The sequence below is a fragment of the Chelmon rostratus genome, chromosome 15 (assembly GCF_017976325.1).
Source record: "Chelmon rostratus isolate fCheRos1 chromosome 15, fCheRos1.pri, whole genome shotgun sequence".
NCBI classification, from domain to species: domain Eukaryota; kingdom Metazoa; phylum Chordata; class Actinopteri; order Chaetodontiformes; family Chaetodontidae; genus Chelmon; species Chelmon rostratus.
The window spans coordinates 5022960-5045272 of NC_055672.1; the positions used below are offsets into that span (position 1 = coordinate 5022960).

Below are 22313 nucleotides of genomic sequence, written 5' to 3' on the forward strand. Positions count from 1 at the left end.
GAGTCTGAAATGTGTCATAAGGATACACTACACCACAGTCAGGTGGTGTGCCCATGGAGTCACTGGAGCACAAACAAGATGGTGATAACCAGCCTACAACCAACAGCCAAAAAAGGCCTTTGGACACTGGACTGACATCGGATAAGATTGCACAGTTGGTATCAAGTCATTCTGTGGCTCACCCTAGACGGCATTGTCAAAGGTGTCAATTTAAGGGCTTGGTTGCTTCTGCATGCATGTTCATTAGTGTTTCCTAATTATTCATCCAAATTCCAAATAATAGCTTTTTTTTTTTACTGAACAGATGATAGTTGTTTGTGTTTTTTAAAGATGACTACTAAGAGAATCTCTAATGTACAGTAATGTTAATTGTTTATGTAATAATTGTTTTTTAATCAAGTTAAATACTTTTTGTTGTGTTATCAGACCAGAAAAGTCAACCATAGTAGATTGTTTTGGTGGCTGACGTCAGCTTCAAAGTGTTTAACAGTGCATTTGATGACAACACCCATCAGAGAACGAGGTTAGTATATTAGACTACAGGGGCAGCCAGTAACTTTGCACGATTGGTGACATGGTTACCGGCCATCCTGGAGAAACTAGGACATCTCCTAGCCGTTATTGAATCATGTAATTAAGGGCAGAATCCCTCAACAGAGTGGTCAGGTTGGAGTCACTGAGAGTATCACAGACAGGTAAGGAGGCAGGAAGAGGATGCACCTGTTACAGTTCTAGGTAGAGACATGAGACAAGGAAAGTAGTTGCATAAAGTTAAGCATGATGTTTTGTTTAATACACATCTGCTAAATATCGGTTTATATACTGTATCTATCCTTGAGCACAGAATGCTATCATTTCCCAAAGTCAGTAAAACATAAAGATATGTACCCAATTTGATAATAATGTTCATGTGTTTCCCTGTTATTCACTCTGAACAAAAAATATTTCTTTTGTTGTGAACAGTGATACCTTCACATAATGAGGATACCACATGCAACACTGACTCGAGCGCTTAAATAATTTAGAGACTTGTTTCATCGGATACCAGCAACTTTAGACTTTGACGTATGGCTTACAGACTGGCTGCATGTGTAATTGATGAGACGATGAGTTGTACTTCAGCATTCAAGTTGCATTGAATAGAAGTTGCTAAAGCATGCCTCAACTCAGTGAAATAATGCAACATAATCAGTGCTTTTAACACGGCTCTTTTCAGTTAGTGGGAATCACATCATACCACGTTTTCCTTATTTGATCCTTATTCATTCAAGTAAATAGCTACATGCTATTTAGCACATATGTCATTCAAAACTGATGTCAGTTTTTAACCCTCAAGGCTCAAACCTGAATGAAGTGGAAACACAAGGCATTGCAAATAGGATTTGACACCAGTTGGTGATTCCATGACAAAAGACAGTGTGTCTGCACCAAGGCCCATTTTGGAGCAGCATCCTATTAAAGATTAAAAGGGAGCATTCTTCCAACTAGGCTGGGCTGACATTTTGTTTACTTCCATGAAATTCTATCACCAGTGACATGGCAATATGCTGATTACCTCATCCTTACACATTTTGAGGCTTTTTCAGTGAAGCACTGTTTTGATATTGTAATTGCAGATAGCTGCACAGTGCCAGATTATTGTTGTGAATATAACCTGCGCAAGCCACAAAAGGCACTATGTTATACTTTTTGAGTATTCATTACTTTAGTTAGAATGAGGCTTTTTTTAATTCCTTTATACGGAAATGATGTACAATTACAATTCATCAGTTGGACTAATTCAATGGCCTGTTGGCCCAAATGCAAATGTCACTGCTTGGCTTTTCAGCAACCATCTGAGTATATGATTTAGGATTCAGGAAATAATATAAATAATACTTTCTTTTGCTTTGTGCACAGCCTATGTGGATTGGCAGACTGCTAATTGTGACGTCTCTCAGCAGACCCTAGTTATAGTTACCAGTCTCAGGTTCTACACTCATGCACTATTCATTGGTGTATCACATCACTCCTGCTCAACTTCAGACTTGGACAAACCCAATTCTTTTCTGTACAACTTTGTTGCCTTATTGCTACTGCTGTGTAAATGTCTAAAATGTTTATGTAGTGTTGCCTCCATCTCAGAGAAAAAACAAGAAGCTGCTGTTTTCCCTTGAAGGAAACATCTTGGAGCTACTCAGAGGAGGGAGACTAGAGCATCATTTTCTTGTATGGTATGTATTATAACATGATATTATTTGATCCTCTACATCATGTTAAGCAAAGGTCAGATTTAACAAGCAACACATTGGCATTTCTCCATCAGTGTTTTGCAGAATGCTTGAAAGACAGTTTTTTTTAGACTGATTTTTGTTCTGCTAAGTTGCCGAGCATGTTTTTTTCATTTGGATACTGCAGAAATATTTTGCATTCTAGGCCTGTTGCAGTTGTTTTTGCTTGCATGATTTTTGGTGATTCTATACTTTGTGAGTTTTTCTGTGCAACACGCAGCTCATATGGGTGTTTCATTATATTGCAGAGCTCCTGGTTTTGACAAAGCTTCAAGCATTGTGAAATATAATTATATTATGGCACACAGTTTTGATGTGTTCCACTTTGTTTTAGGTTTTTGACTGTTACAACTCTGAAAATATAAAGAAAATATTAAAAAATGTAAACCCATTTAGCAAATGAGTGTCAGCCCTTCATTAAAGGCTGTAGGTCATTTATGTGTATCTTTGAAAATGCCCGTCTTCGAAATAATTAGCATGCTTGATCACATCAAGAAATGACTATTTTTTTTTAGATTAAAACTGTGCAAAGGGCACTTTGCTGATTAATTACAGCAGATTAATTATTTTAAGTGTATTATTTTTCACAGTGCATGTGAAATGTATCCTCTTTAATTGATGTATTAAGGTCAGCTGATTTGAATAATTGAAAGGCCCTTTTGAAGGCTAAACCAGGGTGTGGTGGCACACAGGCACCCCTCTTAAAATGACAGCATACATGCTGTACTTTAGTCCTGTCATGACACTGACATACTTGTCCTCTTAAGTCATATGTTTTGGATTAGAATAAATATACAGTACATTCAATGTTTTAGACACTGTTTCATAATTGAGGTGATATTCAGTTGCTCTCTGACTTGATAGCAGTTAGTTCTTGGCTTCCTTCTCACATCTGTTGTAGTTTTACTCGCCTGTTTTTAAGGTTTTGTGACTTTTCAGACAGAAGCAGTGTGGCTCTGGCTGCAGAACATGCATAGAATATGCGATTAACACGCACAAAACAGTAGTTCGCTTAATTGTTTTTACTGAATTAAAAGTGGGTGATAATACAGATGTGTAAGTAATTGCGTTTATGCCAATGTTTTCTTCCTAAAGCTGCAAAGTTATTGTCTATGAAATAGTGAATCTCTTAAATTTTCTTTCACAGGGCACACAAAGAATTGTTTTGAACCATGAAGCGCAGTAAGCACCGTGGACACAAGGAGGAGAGAAACGGAGGTATCAGTAGCTTAGATGGATGATGGATGATGAGGTCAAATAAGATAGGAAATCCTGTCTGACATTACAAACTGCTATTGGTTTACAGCTACTTTCAGCCTGCTTCAGGCCACTAAAGAACATTTCGTCAAACCAAAGTGCCAAAGATTTCTTGAAAAATGCAAATGCAGCACTTACTTTCCGTACTTTGAGCTCGTTTTTTTCCTTTTTTTTCTTTTTTGACCTTTATTAAGCGGTAGACTAAAATGCATTCAGCATTAGTGCAAGTACTCCACCCTCTTCCTGCTTTTAAATGTTGGTAAATGTATGGTCATTTTTCACTTGTCATACCTTTTCACTGACTATTATAAAAAAAAATCCCAGGATGACTTGTGGAATACAATAACACACAATAAAACAGCGTTTGAGCAACACTGGTGGTGAAAAAATGCACGAGCTTTTGCACTCACCATGTTTAAGTACAGCAGCTGTGCTTTTAGTACAAGTTGCAGTTATTTTGTGTTTTTCATGTGATCCCCAGATGAGCCGGCTATTCTGGAGACAGAGAACCTGGATCGTCAGGGCATGTTCATGGGAGGAGGCCCTGATCCCGACACCGTCTCACTGGCCTCCGTCACAGCCGTCACCACTAATGTATCAAATAAGAGGCAAGCGAGGTTCTGTTGTGCATACGGCTGCCTTTTGACAATCTGTATTGCTCTTAATAGTTATTCTGTTATTCTGTCTGAAGATTCTTCATAGCGTGTGATACCTCATTGTCTTGCAGATCAAAGCCAGACATCAAGATGGAGCCCAGTTCTGGAAGACCAGTCGATTACCAAGTAAGAGATATCTAACCCATCACTTTTTTGGCCCAATTCTTTAATTTTTCAGTTTGTCAGTCAGTCTGTCTTACTTGATAATTTGATTTCAGGTCAGTGTGACTGTGATTGAAGCCAGGCAGCTGGTGGGACTGAACATGGATCCAATGGTCTGTGTGGAAATTGGAGAAGATAAGAAGTACACCTCAATGAAGGAATCAACCAACTGCCCATACTACAATGAAGTCAGTCACTACAACATCTAATATCTATATTAATTTCTGTCAGGGAAAAAGCTCATTATATATCTAAAAACAGGGTTGAAGCTCACAATATTGCCAGTAACTCTTTTCTCTTTCCAGTATTTTGTGTTCGACTTCCACGTCCCTCCTGATGTAATGTTCGACAAAATCCTGAAGTTGTCCGTGAGTTGTTTAAGTCATAGCAGTGTAAATTATTATCAATTCATATGATTCCTCATTTAGACAAGACAGCTTTTTTTTAATATTGCAACGTTTGTTTCCCTGAACCAACCCATCAGGTAATTCACTCCAAAAATCTTCTGCGTAGTGGAACACTGGTTGGAACTTTCAAACTGGATGTTGGCACAATCTACTTCCAGCCTGGTAAAGAATCAATGAAAGTCAGCGTTGCTATTATGGATTGATAATACGGATATTTGAATGAATGTGTCTTCTTCTTTGTGTTGCAGAACATCAGTTTTACCACAAGTGGGCTTTGTTGTCTGACCCTGATGACATCTCAGCAGGCTGTAAAGGCTACATTAAGTGTGATATAGCCGTTGTGGCCAAAGGAGACACTATAAAGACTCCACATAAGGCTAATGAATCAGATGAAGATGACATAGAGGGGTAATTAAATTGCACAAAATTCTTGATTCTTCTAGAAATACAAAATGTTAAGAAGGACTCTGGATAGACTTCAAATAGTGATCACTGAGCTGTTTGAAGAATTTGACAAAGTTTAAGAAACATTTGTGTTATGGAGTATAATGACTTTTGATTTAAGCATTTAAACTTAATGCAGAAACAAATTTTTTTGGTCTGCTCCGATGTTAACTTGTTTTCTCATTACACCCTATCCCATGTCTGTTTCAGCAATCTTTTATTGCCAGAGGGGGTGCCTGCAGAGCGACAGTGGGCTCGTTATTATCTGAAGATCTACAGAGCCGAGGGACTCCCCAGAATGAACACCAGCATCATGGCCAACGTCAAAAAGGCCTTCATAGGAGAAAATAAGGACCTGGTTGATCCCTATGTCCAGGTCCAGTTTGCTGGGCAGAAGGTAATTAATACTACAGATCCCAAACATTCATTGGCATTTTTGTTGGATGTGTTTCAGCTCAGCCGGGTCAAAATATAAATTACAGTGACAGCATAATCCCTGGGCTGATCCACATAGTCTTATGATTGTAATGTGTGATTACAGGGGAAAACATCAGTTCAGAAGAGCTGCTATGAGCCTATCTGGAATGAGCAAGTTGTTTTCACTGAGATGTTTCCACCACTGTGCAAGCGCATGAAGATCCAGATCCGCGACTCAGATAAAGTGAATGATGTTGCTATAGGAACACACTTCCTGGACCTACGGAAGATTTCCAATGATGGGGACAAAGGTGATATATCATTTGCTCTTTCAAGTTCCTGAATTTGTGCAACATTGTTTTGACCTGGACAGAAGCTTTTGGGGCTATACATGGAAGCAACTTCCAGGCTAATTGTTATCTCATTTATCTGCAGAAGATTTGATTTGGATGTAGATTCAGATTTTTTTAAATATTTTATTTCGTTTTCAGTTTCACAAAGACTAAATATATTGACAGGACATACAAAACAGTGCAAAGAAAATACAACACCAAGTGGAACACACACAGAACGAAAGGCTGCCAGACAGTTTACAAAATAACATAAATAGTCTCAGGAATGTTGTTACGATATTAACGTCTTGGCAGCAAAGTAAAGAAATTTAAATAAATGAATCAAATTAATCATCACACCTAATCATGTAGCCAGGCAGGTCAGAGCCAAGAAAGGTCCTTCTTCATCTTTCCATTTCTATGATAGATAACATCAGAGCTAATGCACAAAGCAAGATGGAGTGGTGTACTTCCAAGTTCCATCCACCATTGCTAGGTGTACTGCAGTCTGCATGTCATACAGCTGCTTAAAAGTCTCTGCAGATCATCCCACAATGGCATCCATAATTTGCTCATTATCAAATGCAAATTATATTTATTCTTTATCTCTCAGGCTTTCTTCCCACGCTGGGACCTGCCTGGGTTAACATGTACGGCTCCACTCGTACCTACACCCTGATGGACGAATACCAGGAGTTAAACGAAGGGCTCGGAGAAGGAGTGTCCTTCAGGGCCCGTCTGCTCATCAGCCTGGGTGTGGAGATCTTGGACCCCTCCTCGCCTGACATTACCAGCTCCACAGAGGTGCAGCTGGAGGGAGTACCCAACATCTCAGAGGTGGGTCCCTGCTTGGATGGGCAGCCATGCAGAGGAAGCCAATTGTTTCTCCTGCTGACAGGTCATTGTGCTGTGGTTATTGTGAATTATTAATTATCTTTATTTAGCCCACCTGGTGCATTATTAACATGCTGTTTGCATTCATGTGGCCTCTTTTTGTTGGTGGACAATGTAAGTCACACAGCAAATTCAATTGAGCACAGTGGGGCCGTAATCCCAAATCATCAGGGATCCCGCCCCACTGTCTGTCCACATCTTGTATCACAGGGCTGTCACAACCACTACATTACTGTACATGTGTCAAAAGTATCTTGTTTAGTTTCTTACTTTTATTTCATAAAGAAAAACTGAAGCAAATGAGACAGTGTTTACCCACATTTACTCACACTTATTTGTCTATTTCACAGAGTGCTACCGGGAAGGTTGAGGAGTTCTTCCTCTTTGGGTCCTTCCTGGAGGCCACAATGATTGACAGAAAGATTGGTGATAAGCCCATCAACTTTGAGGTCACCATAGGTATTTTCCATTATATACTCATCATCTATTTTTCCTAATGTCTCATTCTGAGACTGAAATTTAATCCTTAGACAATTTTCCTACTGCTAAACTGAAATTGTGTAAGAGGAGTCCCAACATGTAAATGTTTTACAATTTACCAGAAGTTATCAACATGATTGATGAGCAGTTTTGGATGCTTATCATCGTGAGTTTCAGCACATTTAAAGGTGTGACTAGTAACATAGCTGCTGTGCGCCAGGTTACTATGGGAACGAAATTGATGGGGTTGCCCAGCCAAAAACGAAGGGGAAGAAGGGGGGAGGAGATGGTGACGAGGAGGAAACTGAACTGATCCACAACTCCAGTGAGGAGGAGATGGACGATGATGGGGACCTGACTTCAGTGGCGACTACTCCTCCCATGAAACCTGTCATCACTGACCGGTCAGAGCAAACATATCATCTTCATAAGAGTGATGGTGCAAATAACAACAAATAACTAAGCTTATGCCCGGGCATCTTGTGTTGTGATTTTAAGTTTAAAGTAATTAAAATAGTCCTAAATAGTATTATGTAACTGTGCAGAATCTTACCAGATGTCTTTTGAGTTTTACATGACTGCATCTTTTTGGGCTCAATACCCCTCATTCAGCATCACAGTTTAACCAGCCAGGTTTTTATTTTTGCCATTTTGATGAAATGTATCCCTTGTTTACATCCGCAGAAACTACTTTCACCTGCCGTATTTTGAGAGGAAGCCATGTATCTACATAAAGAGTTGGTGGCAGGACCAGAGAAGGAGGCTGTACAATGCCAACATCATAGACAAGATTGCAGATAAACTGGCAAGTCATACACTTTACCAATAACTTGATGAGCATTGTATTAAAAATCTTTGCACATATTGTTAATTGGTGGTTGAATACGGTTTCTGAGGTTTGCTGAGTGAGCCTAAACATCTTCTGTTGCTACAGGAGGATGGACTGAATGATGTGCAAGAGATCATTAAGACAGAGAAAGCCTATCCTGAGCGCAGACTGAGAGGCGTCCTTGAGGAACTCAGCCAGGGCTGCAGGTCTGTAGTCACAAACTTAAACTAAACATTGTAAAAACTAGCTGTTTTGAACGCTAAATTTTATAGATTAATGCAGACTTTGACACTGACTGAGCTCCACTTCTTTCAGTCAGTTCCTTTCGTTGGCAAACAAGGACCAGAACCAGTCTGGCAAAACCAAACTTGACCGGGAGAGACTGAAGCTGTGCATGTCAGAAGTGGTATGTCCGCTAAAGTCGAGCTATGTTTTTTTTTCTTCCACTTGCCGATTGTTAATATTTGTACCGTCTTGCTAAATGCTGTGCTTTCGCTGGGTTTAGGAGGCCATCGGGCAGCAAGGTAAAGCCATGAGGTCACAGGTGAAGAAAAGCACAGTGAGAGATAAAATCAAGCTGGCTCAGAACTTCCTCACAAAGCTGCGCTTCCTGGCTGATGAAGTAAGATCTACAACATCATGCCTGCTTTTTACAAACTTGCTTGTTTCTTTGTGGTCATTTCATGTTTAACCTGAGCGTTCTTTCTTGCTGCAGCCTCAACACAGCGTTCCTGATGTTTTCATATGGATGATAAGCAATGGGAAGCGCATTGCTTATGCTCGTGTTCCTTCCAAAGACATCCTTTATTCCAGTATAGAGGAGGAGACAGGGAAGGACTGTGGCAAAGTCAAGACACTCTTCCTGAGGGTGGGTTCAAATATAGATAGTAAAATAATCAAATCTGCTATGTCTTTTAAAGTTTCCTTTCTGCTCCTTCTGTGCTGTTTTGCCATGATTAAATTATGTGTTTTTTCCCCCCTCATTACTTAAGATTCCTGGTAAGAAAGGTTTTGGGCCTGCTGGATGGACAGTCCAGTCCAAGATAGAGATTTATCTGTGGCTGGGCCTGAATAGACAACGCAAAGACTACCTGAGCGGCCTGCCAAATGGATTTGAGGAAAATAAGTTATCCAAAGGACCTGGTCTGCCATGCTCACCTCCTATCAGCCTCACCTACATGAGTAAGACCACCCACCAATTCAGCATATCTTCCATACTAACTTCAAGTTCACAGTCTGAAATAAAGGCTTTACTAATAAAATTATATACCCATGATTTAAAAAAGAATTTTACAATATGTTAATTAGCTCATCGATTGACAAAGCAGTGATATTTTAGATCCTTTGTCCACCATGTTTTAGAAATATAGAATTAAGATCATTCTGATATAATCTTTATTCTGGACTTATTGATACATGAGTGTCTTTATCTGTCTACAGTGAAACAGATCTTCCAGCTGAGGGTCCACATGTACCAAGCTCGCAGCCTGTTTGCTGCTGATAGCACAGGTCTGTCTGATCCCTTTGCAAGAGTCTTCTTCTCGACACAAAGCCAGGTCACTGAGGTGAGCACACTCATAAAGCTTTTTAAGAAGTCAGGCTAAGATTTGATTCATTGCATAGCAGATCCTGCATATTTAACTAATGTTTTCTCCAGGTGCTGGCTGAGACCCTGTGCCCGACATGGGACCAGCTGCTGGTCTTTGAGAATGTGGAGTTGTTTGGAGAGGCCACTGAACTGAGAGACGACCCTCCTATTATCGTCATTGAAATCTATGATCAAGACACAGTGGTAAGGGTTTTGAAATCGAGACGCCTGTCTGTTTCCATTTGTGTCAATGTGAGCAAACAGCCTGCTTTCACACAGCTCGAATTTCCAGATAACAAGCGTCCATCCTTATCATCCTAATAATTTAAGAGTCTGCCTGTCTTTCACTTGAAATGCAAAACTAAACACGTCAGTTGATGAGTATAAAATCAGTGTGTGATATGCTGTAAATAATGGCTGATTTGACTGAATGAATATTTGAGATGTAACACTTTTCTTAGTCTCAGTAGCGACCTGAATTATATTTGAAAGAATGCTTTTGCTGACTGACAATTCTATATTTGCTCCTGGCAATAACACCATTCTTTTGGATGACCCTGTGGATAAGTAGAGTGTGGATTCTGATGGCTTGATACTGTAGAAGCACTGTAATGTGTGCGGAGTAGATTGTATTGAAAGGCATGCAAGAGGAATAAGATATGTCCACGAGGATAGATGGACCCTTCTTGATCAGCTTATACCTGTTGCATTCCTTTAAGTGAAATTTTGTGCTTTTTCTATGTGGCCAGCAGAGGATTTGGACTCTTCATAACCACTAACTGCAAAGGAGATTTAATGTTATGTGTTTTTTAAAAAAGCATTAAGTAATCATTCAGTGATCATTTGACATGTAAATACACATCTGTTTTGCAGTTCACTGGTTATTTTAGGTATGCTGCTTTTGTTTACTTTTATCTTTAATGTTTTTTTATGTAGTCTTGACTAGAAACATGTGCATCTCAAGCCATGTTTCTTCCTGCTCATAGGACAAATCAAGTAATTAATGATCACACCAAAAGCAACCTTGTAATATGAACTGATGGATTGTATACGGTAGGCTAAAAAGACCATTCTTTCAAATATTCCAACCGTAATTCATGTCTTATGGTGAGGTATATTTTAGGTTTCATTTACCAATGTGCTTCCAGGGCAAAGCTGACTTCATGGGCAGAACATTTGCCAAACCTGTGGTCAAGATGGCGGACGAGCACTACGGTCCACCACGCTTCCCTCCCCAGCTGGAGTACTATCAGATCTACCGCGGGAACTGCAGCGCGGGAGAAATGCTAGCAGCGTTTGAACTGCTGCAGGTTAGGCTGTCAGATCCAGAGGCTGCTGTTTGTCGGACTAAAGTTGTCAGATCATATTGAAAAACAAATTATTCATTGCATCATCTGTTAGATTGGCCCCAATGGGAAAGCTGACCTGCCGCCCATAGACGGCCCCACAGATATGGACCGCGGCCCGATCCTGCCTGTACCACTGGGGATCAGACCAGTGCTCAGCAAATACAGGATTGAGGTATTTATTAGCAGCTAAATTTTGTTTGAGTAAGAAAAGGAAAGTGAAACAACAGTAAACCCCCTTGTCCCTCAGGTTTTGTTCTGGGGCTTGAGGGACCTGAAGAGGGTGAATCTGGCCCAGGTGGATCGGCCTCGTGTGGACATTGAATGCGCTGGAAAGGGAGTACAGTCTGCCCTCATCCCCAACTACAAGAAAAACCCCAACTTCAGCGCCCTTGTCAAGTGGTTTGAAGTGGTATTTTATCATTTAAATTACTCCATTAATATTTAATAGTTCATATTTATATTCCAAGCAAATTGGAAAAGAAGGATTGAATGTATTGCTTACATTCAAAAACAAATTCCTTCAAAATGTATCTCATCAAATTAATTCTGGCTTTTCTGTGTCAGGATTTGCCTGAGAATGAGTTGCTTCACCCGCCGCTGAACATCCGAGTGGTGGACTGCAGGGCTTTTGGCCGCTACACTCTGGTTGGCTCCAATGCCGTCACCAGCCTGCGGAAGTTCATCTACAGATCAACAGACAAGCAGGCCAACAACTGGTCCACTACAGGTATACAGTAAAACCCGGAGACACATTTCACCGTCACATTATTGTGACTTAGGAACAACACACAGTCATCCAAACTGAAAAGTGACAAGCCCAGGGGCACGAGGTTTCAGGACTCAGAATGCAAACCACAGACAACTCAGCGAGGTTTCAAAATAAAGGAAATTTATTAACTCAAAGCGCTCAGGATAAATGACAAAATGCAAACTAAGTAATGTAACAAAGTACAACAGAAAACGCTAAGGATAAATTTGACTAGATAAAGAACAAAACTATCAAAGGCTCAAAGATGGCTCGATAACAAAGTAGCAAACAAAAGGTAGAAGACTGGACTAATCACTAAAGCTAGATACAAAGTAGCAAACAAAAGACTCAAGGTTGGACTGATAACTAGACTTACAGGGACACAGAAGACAAGGATCATGGAACGCTAGATAGCAAGGCAAATACAGGACAAGGCACGAGACAATCTGGCACAGGACAAAGGGAGACGCAGGCTATATATACACGAGGTAACAATGAACAGGTGGAGACAATTAGGGCGGGGTAGACAATCAGACAGGCGGGAAACACACCGGGAAGTCAAGGGCCTGAAACTAGAGGAGAGTTAGGTTTCACAATAAAACAGGAAGTGCAAGACAACAAAACAACAATTACACATTAACACATCTGATGAGACATGACAAAAAGATAAATTACTATATGTGTTTGCCTGTATCTGTTTATTTTTCAGAAGAAATTATTGTTGTCAACATGGAAACTGAGCCTGGTTTTAAGAAGATGGACACTGTGGTCAAACTAGACTCTGTAAGTTTCAATAATAAGTCTAGTAATTAAGACACAGCGTTTGTTTAGAACATTTCAGATAATGAGTCTGAAAGATATTTTGTAATTGCACAGAAGAATATTGTCACGTTGCTTGACATTGTGCCATCTGGTTTCCTACCTAGTGCTCTGATGCTGTGGTCAAAGTTGAGGTAGGCAAAATGTTTTGCATTTAATTAATTAAATTTGGTAGTTTTATGCTTCAGCAAGAAACCCTGAAGCTTTACTGACAACATGTGTAATGCATCTTTTGTAAAAAGGATGACGATAAGGATGGAAAGGGGAAAAAGAGGAAGAGGAAGAAGGGCGATGAGATTGAAGAGGAGGAACTTGATGAGAGCATGTTGGACTGGTGGTCCAAGTATTTTGCCTCCATTGAAACTTTGACAGAGGTGAGTAACAGGAAGACACCGTAACCATTCTGGGTCTTGAGTCAACTTAGATCTTAACCTACTGCTAGTATGTTGGGAGAAGTTTGTTTGTTTTGGGGTTTTTTTTTTGGTCTTGATAAATCCAGTTGAGATATCTCCTTCTGTTCCTGCAGGCGCTCAAGGCTCAAGAAGCTGCTCTGTCAGATTCAGAGGACAAAGACGACATGGACATTGCAGATGGTGGAGGTAAAACCAGATAACTAGACTTCTGTTTTGTTTATGTCACCAGTTTCAAAGTTTTATGTAATGCAGAAACTTTCATGTACTTCTGTGTCAGCCTTAAACAAAATACTAGCTACGAGTACTCCTTGTCTTATTGTGGCGGAGGAACAAATATGTGATGTTTTAAGTGCCATTTAAGATTATAAAACAGAGGGAAAACTACAAAAACACACTCAGATGCTTTCTTTGTTGTTATACATATTCATCTTTTTACTAACTCTGATTGTTGTCTCCTTCTACAGTGCAGTAGTGAACCTCTTAGATCCTCGTAGCCCAAGAATGCCTCCATGTAGATGCTGACATGAATCCAAATTTCCATGCGTGGGACCAATCGCTTTTTCTCTCCCTTAAATGCATATTAGTCGTATGCTTACCATGAAAGTTGTCAATGAAAAATGACAGTGAATCAAAAAAACACAGGCAATGCAATTTAATAACATGATGAGCATTTATTTTAGTGATATACAATAATGCATTTGAAACATATTTGATTCTTTGCCAACCAGGTTGCACAGAATCAACTATTTATATACACTGGTGCATATTAGTGCAACTTTTTTTAGTGCACTTTTCATACATGACTTGACTGTGGAACCAGTCAAGTTGTGAGCTTGTCTTTAATGAGCTTTGCAGAGACTGCACTGCCTGGAGGATCCTGTCACACCACCAAGTATCCCTACTGAACTGTATACTTGACTAGTGTGCAATTCAATGGTATGCTTGTTGTGTACAGCAACTACTGATTTTGGCAACTTTCATGTGGAATTCATGTCTCGAGTGCTCTGCTCCTCCACCCCCCGCCCCGCTCCCCCCTCTTCGTTCCGTCCTCACTGCTAACCTGTACTCAGATATCAAACCTGATGACTCTCCTGTGAAAGGCACCAAGAAAGGAAAAGGGAAGAAGGAAAAGAAGAAGTTGGCAGATCCGTTCGAGAAGAAAAAGCCGAGGCTGGATGAGCTGAAGGTAATTTTGTTCATTGCATATATATATGCTTGTTGGTTGTACATGACAAGATGGTGCAGATTGAAGTGTCGCCTGGAAAAAGTGTGAAATGCTTAGAAAAAGAGGATCATTCAGAACTGAATTTAGGTTTTGATCATTTTTGTGTTCTCAAACAAGGTTTACCCAAAGGAACTGGAGAAAGAATTTGACAACTTTGAGGACTGGCTCCACAGTTTCAACCTGTTCAGGGGAAAAGGTGGCGATGATGACGACCAAAACGTGACTGATGAGGACAGAATTGTTGGAAAATTCAAAGTAAGAAGAGAACATTATTCTTTCCTTAGTTATATCAGTTGTATGTAACATTTGCCATTTATTGAAAGCTTGTCGTAGATTTTGTTTCGCTAACATAAGACAGTTGCAGAAAGTGCGGAATGCTTTACATGTTATGTAGCAATTTTTAGGTTTTCCAATATTTTATTTTGCAATATAACCGTTAATTTGTGTAACTGCCTCCCGTCAGGGCTCACTGTGCATGTACAAAGTGTCGGATGACATGCCCAGAGACATGAGCTTTGACTCCAACATGGGAATGTTCCAGAACATTCCTCACAACGATCCCATTAATGTCCTCGTCCGCATCTATGTTATCAGGGTACGTGTTCTGAATTTTCCCGCATTTTTAGTGAGTGCTGTGTCTCAGGAGATGATTCTTAAGTTCTCCTATTTTTTGGCAGGCAACTGATCTGCATCCAGCTGACATCAATGGGAAAGCTGATCCATACATTGCAATCAGACTGGGAAAGACGGAGATCAAAGACAAAGAGAACTACATCTCAAAACAGCTGAACCCTTTGTTTGGCAAGTAAGTAGAAGCATTTTACTTCTGATCAAAGTGTCACTAGTTATATGACGTTTCAAAAATATGCATTAAACCTGACAATGCCCTGTTTCTCATCAGATCCTTTGACGTGGAGGCCACATTCCCAATGGATTCCACACTCACTGTCTCAATCTATGACTGGGACCTGGTGGGAACTGATGATCTGATTGGAGAAACCAAAATTGATCTTGAGAACCGTTTTTACAGCAAACACAGAGCCACATGTGGTGTCGCATGTAACTACGCCATGTAAGAGCCTGAGCCCATGTAGTAACATCCTTTATACAATCATGTGTTCACAAAGCAATGAACCTCGCTCCATCCTTCCTCTGAACCACTGAGCCTTTCCAGGATGCTCCTTTCACACCAAATCATGATACTATCACCTGTTACCAATCAACCTGTTTACCTGTGGAATGTTCCAAACAGGTGTTTTTTGGAGCGTTCCACAACTTTTGAAGTTTTTGTTGCTCCTGTTCCAACTTGTTTGAAACGTGTTGCTTCATCAAATTCAGAATAAGCCGATATTTACAAAAATCAATGAAGCTGATGAGGTCTAACATTAAATATATTGTCTATGTGCTTTTTTCAAATGAGTATATGTCAAAGTAAATTAGCAAATGATTTTATATATCATAGATATTTTATCAAAGATTTACCTTATTTAATGCATTGTTTTTCATGTAAGTGCAACTGCGTTTGCTCTTTTCTCTAGTCACGGTTACAATGTGTGGCGGGACCCAATGAAGCCCACACAAATCCTGGCTAAGCTGTGTAAGGACGGCAAGCTGGATGGGCCCCACTACGGCCCGGGAGGAAGAGTGAAGGTGGAGAACCGTGTCTTCATGGCACCGACTGAGATAGAGGATGAAAATGGTATGTGTTCATTTCCCTCAAACCATTTTGGATGGAGCTAACTGCCTGAATAATATTAATCCACGTGGTTTGCTTGATGTTTCTCAGGTTTAAAGAAGCAGACAGATGAACATCTGGCACTGACCGTGTTGAAGCACTGGGAGGAAATCCCACGGGTCGGCTGCAAACTTATCCCAGAACACGTGGAAACCAGACCACTGCTCCACCCTGACAAAGCAGGGATTGAACAAGTATGTTGTTCAGTGTACTCGTGCTGCCTCACCTCCATCCAACACACCTTTTAATCATCACTCTTTGTACTATTAGGTTTTATTTGCATACGTAAAGCCCGTATTTCCTTGTGTTTACTTGCTTTTAGGGGCGAATTGAGATGTGGGTGGATATGTTCCCTAAGGACATGACTGCACCTGGCCCCGCCCTTGACATTTCACCAAGGAAACCAAAGAAGTATGTGCTCTGTATACAATATATAATCCAACAGCTATTTATCTGAATAAATGTTAAGGTTTAATTATTGATTATTGATGAGTGTTTGATCATATGTCTTGTATTGTAACTTGTGTCCAGGTTCGAATTGAGGGTGATCGTCTGGAACACAGATGAGGTCGTTCTGGAGGATGATGATATCTTCACTGGCGAGAAATCGAGTGACATATTTGTGCGAGGGTAATTTTTAGCTTTATATATTTTTGGATGGTCTTTTTGGTCATTTATCTTTATCTTTTCATTTCATTTGTGGGCCCAACTAGAACAAGATAAATTAATAATACATGGACACATAAAATGATTTGATTCTGATTACAGTTACAACAGTTATTTTAAAAAATGCTTTTTTTGTTTAAGATTGTGAATCTGTCTGCCGCCTTTTCCTGTAACAGCTGGTTGAAAGGGCAGCAGGAGGACAAGCAGGACACAGATGTCCACTACCACTCCATCACAGGGGAGGGCAACTTCAACTGGCGCTTCGTCTACCCCTTCGACTACCTCATGGCTGAAGAGAAGATCGTAATCTCAAAAAAAGAGTCCATGTTTGCCTGGGACGAGACTGAATACAAGATCCCAGCTCGCCTTAATCTGCAAGTGTGGGACGCTGACCATTTCTCTGCAGATGACTTCTTAGGTGCAGTGGACAATCATTTATAACAACCATGGGCATCATGAATCACTGTTAATGCCACAGAATTAAAACAGATGTTGCTTATGGGGTAACTTGGGAGCTTTGTTGGCTAAATAGCACCTTTAAAGACTGGATTTGTCTTTCTAATTGGACAGCTGTTTTGTGCACTTTACAATATATCCCATCACAGTGTTTTGTGCTTTATTCCACCGCGCCTATTACATTAATTAATATCTCTTTATAGGTGCAATTGAGCTGGACTTGAACCGTTTTCCACGTGGTGCAAAGACTGCCAAGCAGTGCACCATTGAGATGGTGACAAATGAAGCAGAGATGCCCATGGTCTCCATCTTCAAACAGAAGAGGATCAAAGGCTGGTGGCCATTTGTGGCCAGAAATGAAGAGGACGAGTTTGAACTCACGGTAGGTCAAAGTAAAAAGTCACCCCAAATGTTGCTCATGACTGCAAAAACTTAAATTCCTCTCCTGGCATTGATTAAAGCCCTGAAAACGCATCATGAAACATTCACAGCTTACATATTGGCTTAGACGTAGCTCTACACCTTCGCCTCCGTGTAGTGTGCAGGGATATAAGCAGTCCCCGCCTTTATCTCCACCCTTTTGTTGCTCGCCTGCAGCTTCAACTCTGATTCTCAAACACACAAACCTCATTGGCTCGTACTTGCTGTGTCTCCAGGATAAATGGGTGGAACAGTATCTGACTTTAGTATTAGTTTTATGTCTAAAGGCGACTGCAGGCTACAATTTGGCTCTCAGATTTTCAGATCCTTCAATTACACATGAAGGCTCGCCATTTCTCCGTTTGCAACTTTGGCCCAAAACAGAAAACATCCCTGCCATCGTTTTGAAAATAGAGAAACTTGCAACATATTGATATATGGCTCCATCCTGGAAGCTGACAGGATTTGTTATTTAGGTATGTTATATATGTAATCCTGAATCTTTGTTTATGTTCAACCATGGTGTTGTTTTCACTCACGATGTCCTATAGCATATGAACAACACGAATGTGATGCATATGAATGTGTTAACAAGATTAAAAACATGATTTTCATTGGAAGGGGTCTTTAAAATATTAAGTTGGCTGAATGTATCAAGAGTTGGACAATAGCTTAAACCCTCGTTTTGGCTAACATTGGGATTTTTTTTGGTTTTTTTTTGTCCTTTTAGGGAAAAGTGGAGGCAGAGCTGCACCTTCTGACAGGAGAGGAAGCAGAGAGAAGCCCGGTTGGTGAAGGGCGCAATGAACCAGAGCCACTGGAGAAACCCAAGTATGACGGATGTTCTGTTATCACCCCACATTTGAATTACTGAACACTCTTTATCTGTTTTTCTCATTTACGTTATTTGTTCTATGGTTTGGCTGCTTTTCACCCTCGCTATGAACACACAGACACACAAATGCATACATGTCGTACAGCTGCTACAAGTCCAGCTTGACTAGAAAAGGTTCAACTCCAATAAATGGTCTAATGCGAAACAGACCAGAAACAACAAAATAAATCCTATGATAAATAAAATCATAGTAAATAAATGCATAAATCAGTCATAAACAAAAAAAAAACACGAATTCCCAAACAAACATAAAGCAAGCATTAACATATTTTTTAAACAATTATAAAACTACATAACAAAATAATAACCAAAATAAGCAATTTCTTGAAATGAGGAAAGACATTTGTACGTATTTATTTCAACCAAGTTCTGGACTTAAACCTACGATCTTTCTTTACATGGTAAGTTGCTATTTCTTCATATCTTTTGTGTATCTCTACCTAGAATCATCATTAAGTTTCCAAGTTCTCTGTAGATTGTAGATTGTTTCTCTGTCTTGCCTTTTGCTTTGTCCTCATATCAGTAACGTCAACTATACTTACATTTACATCTATCTTAGATAGAACGCAACATTAGATCCATAATGCTTAAAGTCTATACCACTGAACACCTGTGTTTTTGTCCTTCCAGCCGCCCAGACACCAGCCTTCTGTGGTTCCTCACTCCCTTCAAAGCCATAAAACACTTGGTCTGCAACCAGTACAAGTGGCTGGCCATCAAGATTGTCACTGCTCTCCTGCTGCTGGCCATGCTGGCTCTTTTCCTCTACAGCATGCCTGGTTACATGGTGAAGAAAATGCTGGGAGCTTGAGATGTTGCTCAGACACATCTGCAGAAGGTTCCAGCAGTTTTCTCTAACCAGATGGCTTCCGACCCTCTCGCTTCCTACGTTCTGCCTGCAGTTTCCCTTCAATCATAGCATTTTAAAAACTGAATAGAATCAGTGATAAAAATTTAAGTAGACCATGAGCCATCTTATGAGCCAAGAAGAAAAATAACAACAGCAAAATGCTTTGAGAATGCTTTCAGACAAGCAGATTCTCCTCAGTATAAAGTTATTTAATTGGTTATTACTGTACTGAGTCTCATCTATCAGGTGACAAAAAGTTTAATCTTTAAGATGCTCAATGTTAATGAACTTTTTTTTTTTTTCAACATTTTGTCACATTGTTAGTTGAGTATCAGCATCGGTGTAGCCACATAAATTGTGGTCAGACAACCTACTCTGAGGCATGTCTGAAAAGGAGCTCGAAGGTTTTCAGTGCACCAGTTCACCTTAGTGTTGAAGTGGAGGTAAAGATTAGATGCGGCCTAGTCGATCCGCTTTTCAGCCCACTGAATTGTCTATAGATCAAGGTGTTTATTTGAAGTAGTACATGCTTCTAAAATGCATTTGTGCATTCCAAAATCACAATATGCAGTGCTTTGATGACACAAACATCTACTGGGGGGAGTAAGAACTTCATTCGAGTTCAATCCCGGTTAATTCAGAGTGTACTTCACTTGATAACGAGATAATGAACAAGCAGCCACTCAAAGCAGCTACAGCAGAAGCTTGGAGCAAAATCCGCATGAAACCGACCGATTTAACCACTCCTGTAGTAACGCTCACTGTGTGTGAAATTAAATATAGTTCTCCATTGTGCTGATTTGGAGTTCTTACTTTTGAGTCGAGTTATTTTGTCAGTATTTTGGTTCAGTTTGCACTGATTTATTTGGGTTTACATGAATGTTCATTTGCATTGCTTATATGCAAAATTGGACAGAATTTTGTTAATAAGGTTGCAACAAAACCTCAAACATTTTCTAATTTCCAAGACGCTGCCGTCATTCCTCCTGTTCATACCGTGACTGTGAAATGATCCCAATGATGTGCAGTCCTGCAAAAATGCCTCTCAAAGATTAGTCAAAGTCGATATGAGGCTTCAGCAGCCTGAGTGACCAAATCAAGTGGGCGTCTTCCAAAGTTTGTGTTTTTAGTATGAAATTCATTCTTTTGCCAGACTAAACAGAATATTTGTTGGAAGATACTCATTTGATTTGTGTTCACTGTGACCTCATGTTTGCTTCAGCTAAATCGGTGTGGACAAGAGGAATAATTAGCTACAGTGACCCATACCGTTATAAATATATATATATGACCTTCTTTCCGGTCCAACTCCAACATAGCTGATACATACAATCTGTAATAACGATAATAGAGCTCAAACACCGTCTGTCATACGTGTTCTCTTCATCCAACTTCCACACCAAAAGGAATATGCTCCCTGGTGTGGAGGTAAGCAGGTCTTCTCTCAGGTTTTATCAGGGCTTTGTGGGAGCCTTCTTCTGTGTACATTATTTTAAATGTTTGCTGCCTTTGGCATTCAGTAACTCTATGTCTGTGCCCCACCAGCCGTCCAGATGTTGCCCTCCTCTGGTTCCTCATCCCTCTCAAAGCTGTGAAACACCTGGCGTGTGACCAGTACAGGTGGCTGACCATCAAGATTGTCACTGCTCTCCTGCTGCTGGCCATCTTGGGTCTTTTCCTGTACAACATGCCCGGTTACATGGTGAAGAAGATGATGGGAGTCTGAGTTAAAACCAGCGAGTGATAACTGTTTCAAAGGGTGTGCGTTCAGTAGTAATTAGAATTGTTTTGTGAAGGTTTTGCAATTTACCATTTGACAAAATAATAATTGATGTGGTCACATTTTATATTCAGGTGCACATATTTACCATCAACTCACTGCTTATTAGCATATTGACTCTTTATTAGTCATGATGAAGCACTTATTAATGCCGTATTCTGAGGGCTAGAGGGTTAGGTTATTAATCATGCACAACAACTTCCTTCGTTACTGTCAATAAGCATTAATTAGGAACTTATTGACGGAAAAGTCTTAGTTAATGAGCGAATAGTTGCAGAATATGGTCATGCAGAAAAAGGCATTAATAAGTGCTTTATAATGGCTAATAAAGAGTGAATATGCTACTGATAGGCATGCTAATAAGCAGCTAGTTAATGCTTACTATGTGTACCTTAATATAAAGTGCTACCATTGATGAATTATTAAAAGAGCACTCTTACTAGTTTACTTACTGAGAAGTTTTTTGGTTTCTTGAAATGTGATTTTATTTTTTCTCATCCATTGTTCATTGCTCATCTTTTAAAATTACAAGTTTTATTTGTTTAGAAAAGTGAGCATTTTAGCATAGTTGGTTTGTACTGGAGTTCATGTTTTCTTGCTTTTATCCTGTTTCCTGTGTCTATGTATGATATTTCAAACTTGTGCATAAATTGACCTCTGAACCATCCATTTTTCCAGTAGTCCTGTCGTCTGTGTATAAATGTCCTTCTTTGTGTGGTATGTATGAGTATGTATTATTATTTGAACTGTATGTATCATTTATATATCATCAATTCATATAATCACAGAGAAGCAAGCTTACTTATTTAGAAAACCTCCCAAGTAAAAGTAGTAAATAGAAACATGTGAAAAGGTTCCTTAAATATACACAACTGTTTCCTTTGTGGTGCCCTTGGCCTTTCTCCTTTTTTTTTTAGAAGTGTAAAGTTAAGTGCTAAGAAGCTTCAAAACAAACTTAGATGGATTATTTATGACCCTTGTTTCCATTCCACATTTACTTGAGTAAATTGTTTCATCACAATCTCAGTGAAAGGAAAATTGCTGTGTAAGAAGTTCTTAAAAAAACATACAAATTCATGTAAACTACACTGCTGTGAGGAAAGTGTGGAGTTAGAGAGAGGAAGTGATTATTACATCAGTATGTTGTTCCAGCACTGATGGATTTTTTTTTAATTTAGATTGTGAAATTTCTAACACTGTTTTGTCTCTGTGCCCCACCAG

At 39.7% G+C, this 22313-nt stretch overlaps 1 protein-coding gene across 2 annotated transcripts; it reads left to right on the top strand.

Moving 5' to 3' along the window:
- Positions 1 to 3442: 3442 nt before the first annotated feature.
- On the top strand, positions 3443 to 19273 carry LOC121618014 (otoferlin-like). 2 transcript variants are annotated; one of them, XM_041953249.1, is made up of 41 exons: positions 3443 to 3488; positions 4009 to 4135; positions 4255 to 4309; positions 4402 to 4533; positions 4651 to 4713; positions 4830 to 4914; positions 5001 to 5160; positions 5407 to 5593; positions 5738 to 5924; positions 6559 to 6782; positions 7190 to 7298; positions 7540 to 7723; positions 8004 to 8124; positions 8254 to 8354; positions 8464 to 8554; positions 8654 to 8770; positions 8864 to 9016; positions 9141 to 9330; positions 9589 to 9713; positions 9806 to 9940; positions 10885 to 11046; positions 11138 to 11257; positions 11333 to 11494; positions 11650 to 11812; positions 12543 to 12616; positions 12760 to 12786; positions 12895 to 13026; positions 13179 to 13251; positions 14136 to 14251; positions 14408 to 14545; positions 14754 to 14885; positions 14968 to 15095; positions 15192 to 15362; positions 15829 to 15989; positions 16077 to 16219; positions 16348 to 16436; positions 16557 to 16655; positions 16868 to 17109; positions 17351 to 17529; positions 18298 to 18398; positions 19093 to 19273. In XM_041953249.1, the coding sequence occupies exons 1-41, from the start codon at positions 3443 to 3445 to the stop codon at positions 19271 to 19273; spliced, it is 5385 nt and encodes a 1794-aa protein (XP_041809183.1). The 2 variants fall into 2 exon arrangements, with proteins under 2 accessions (XP_041809183.1, XP_041809184.1); XM_041953250.1 differs by having other exon boundaries at positions 12546 to 12616; positions 13179 to 13245; positions 14166 to 14251.
- The last annotated feature ends 3040 nt before the right edge of the window (positions 19274 to 22313 follow it).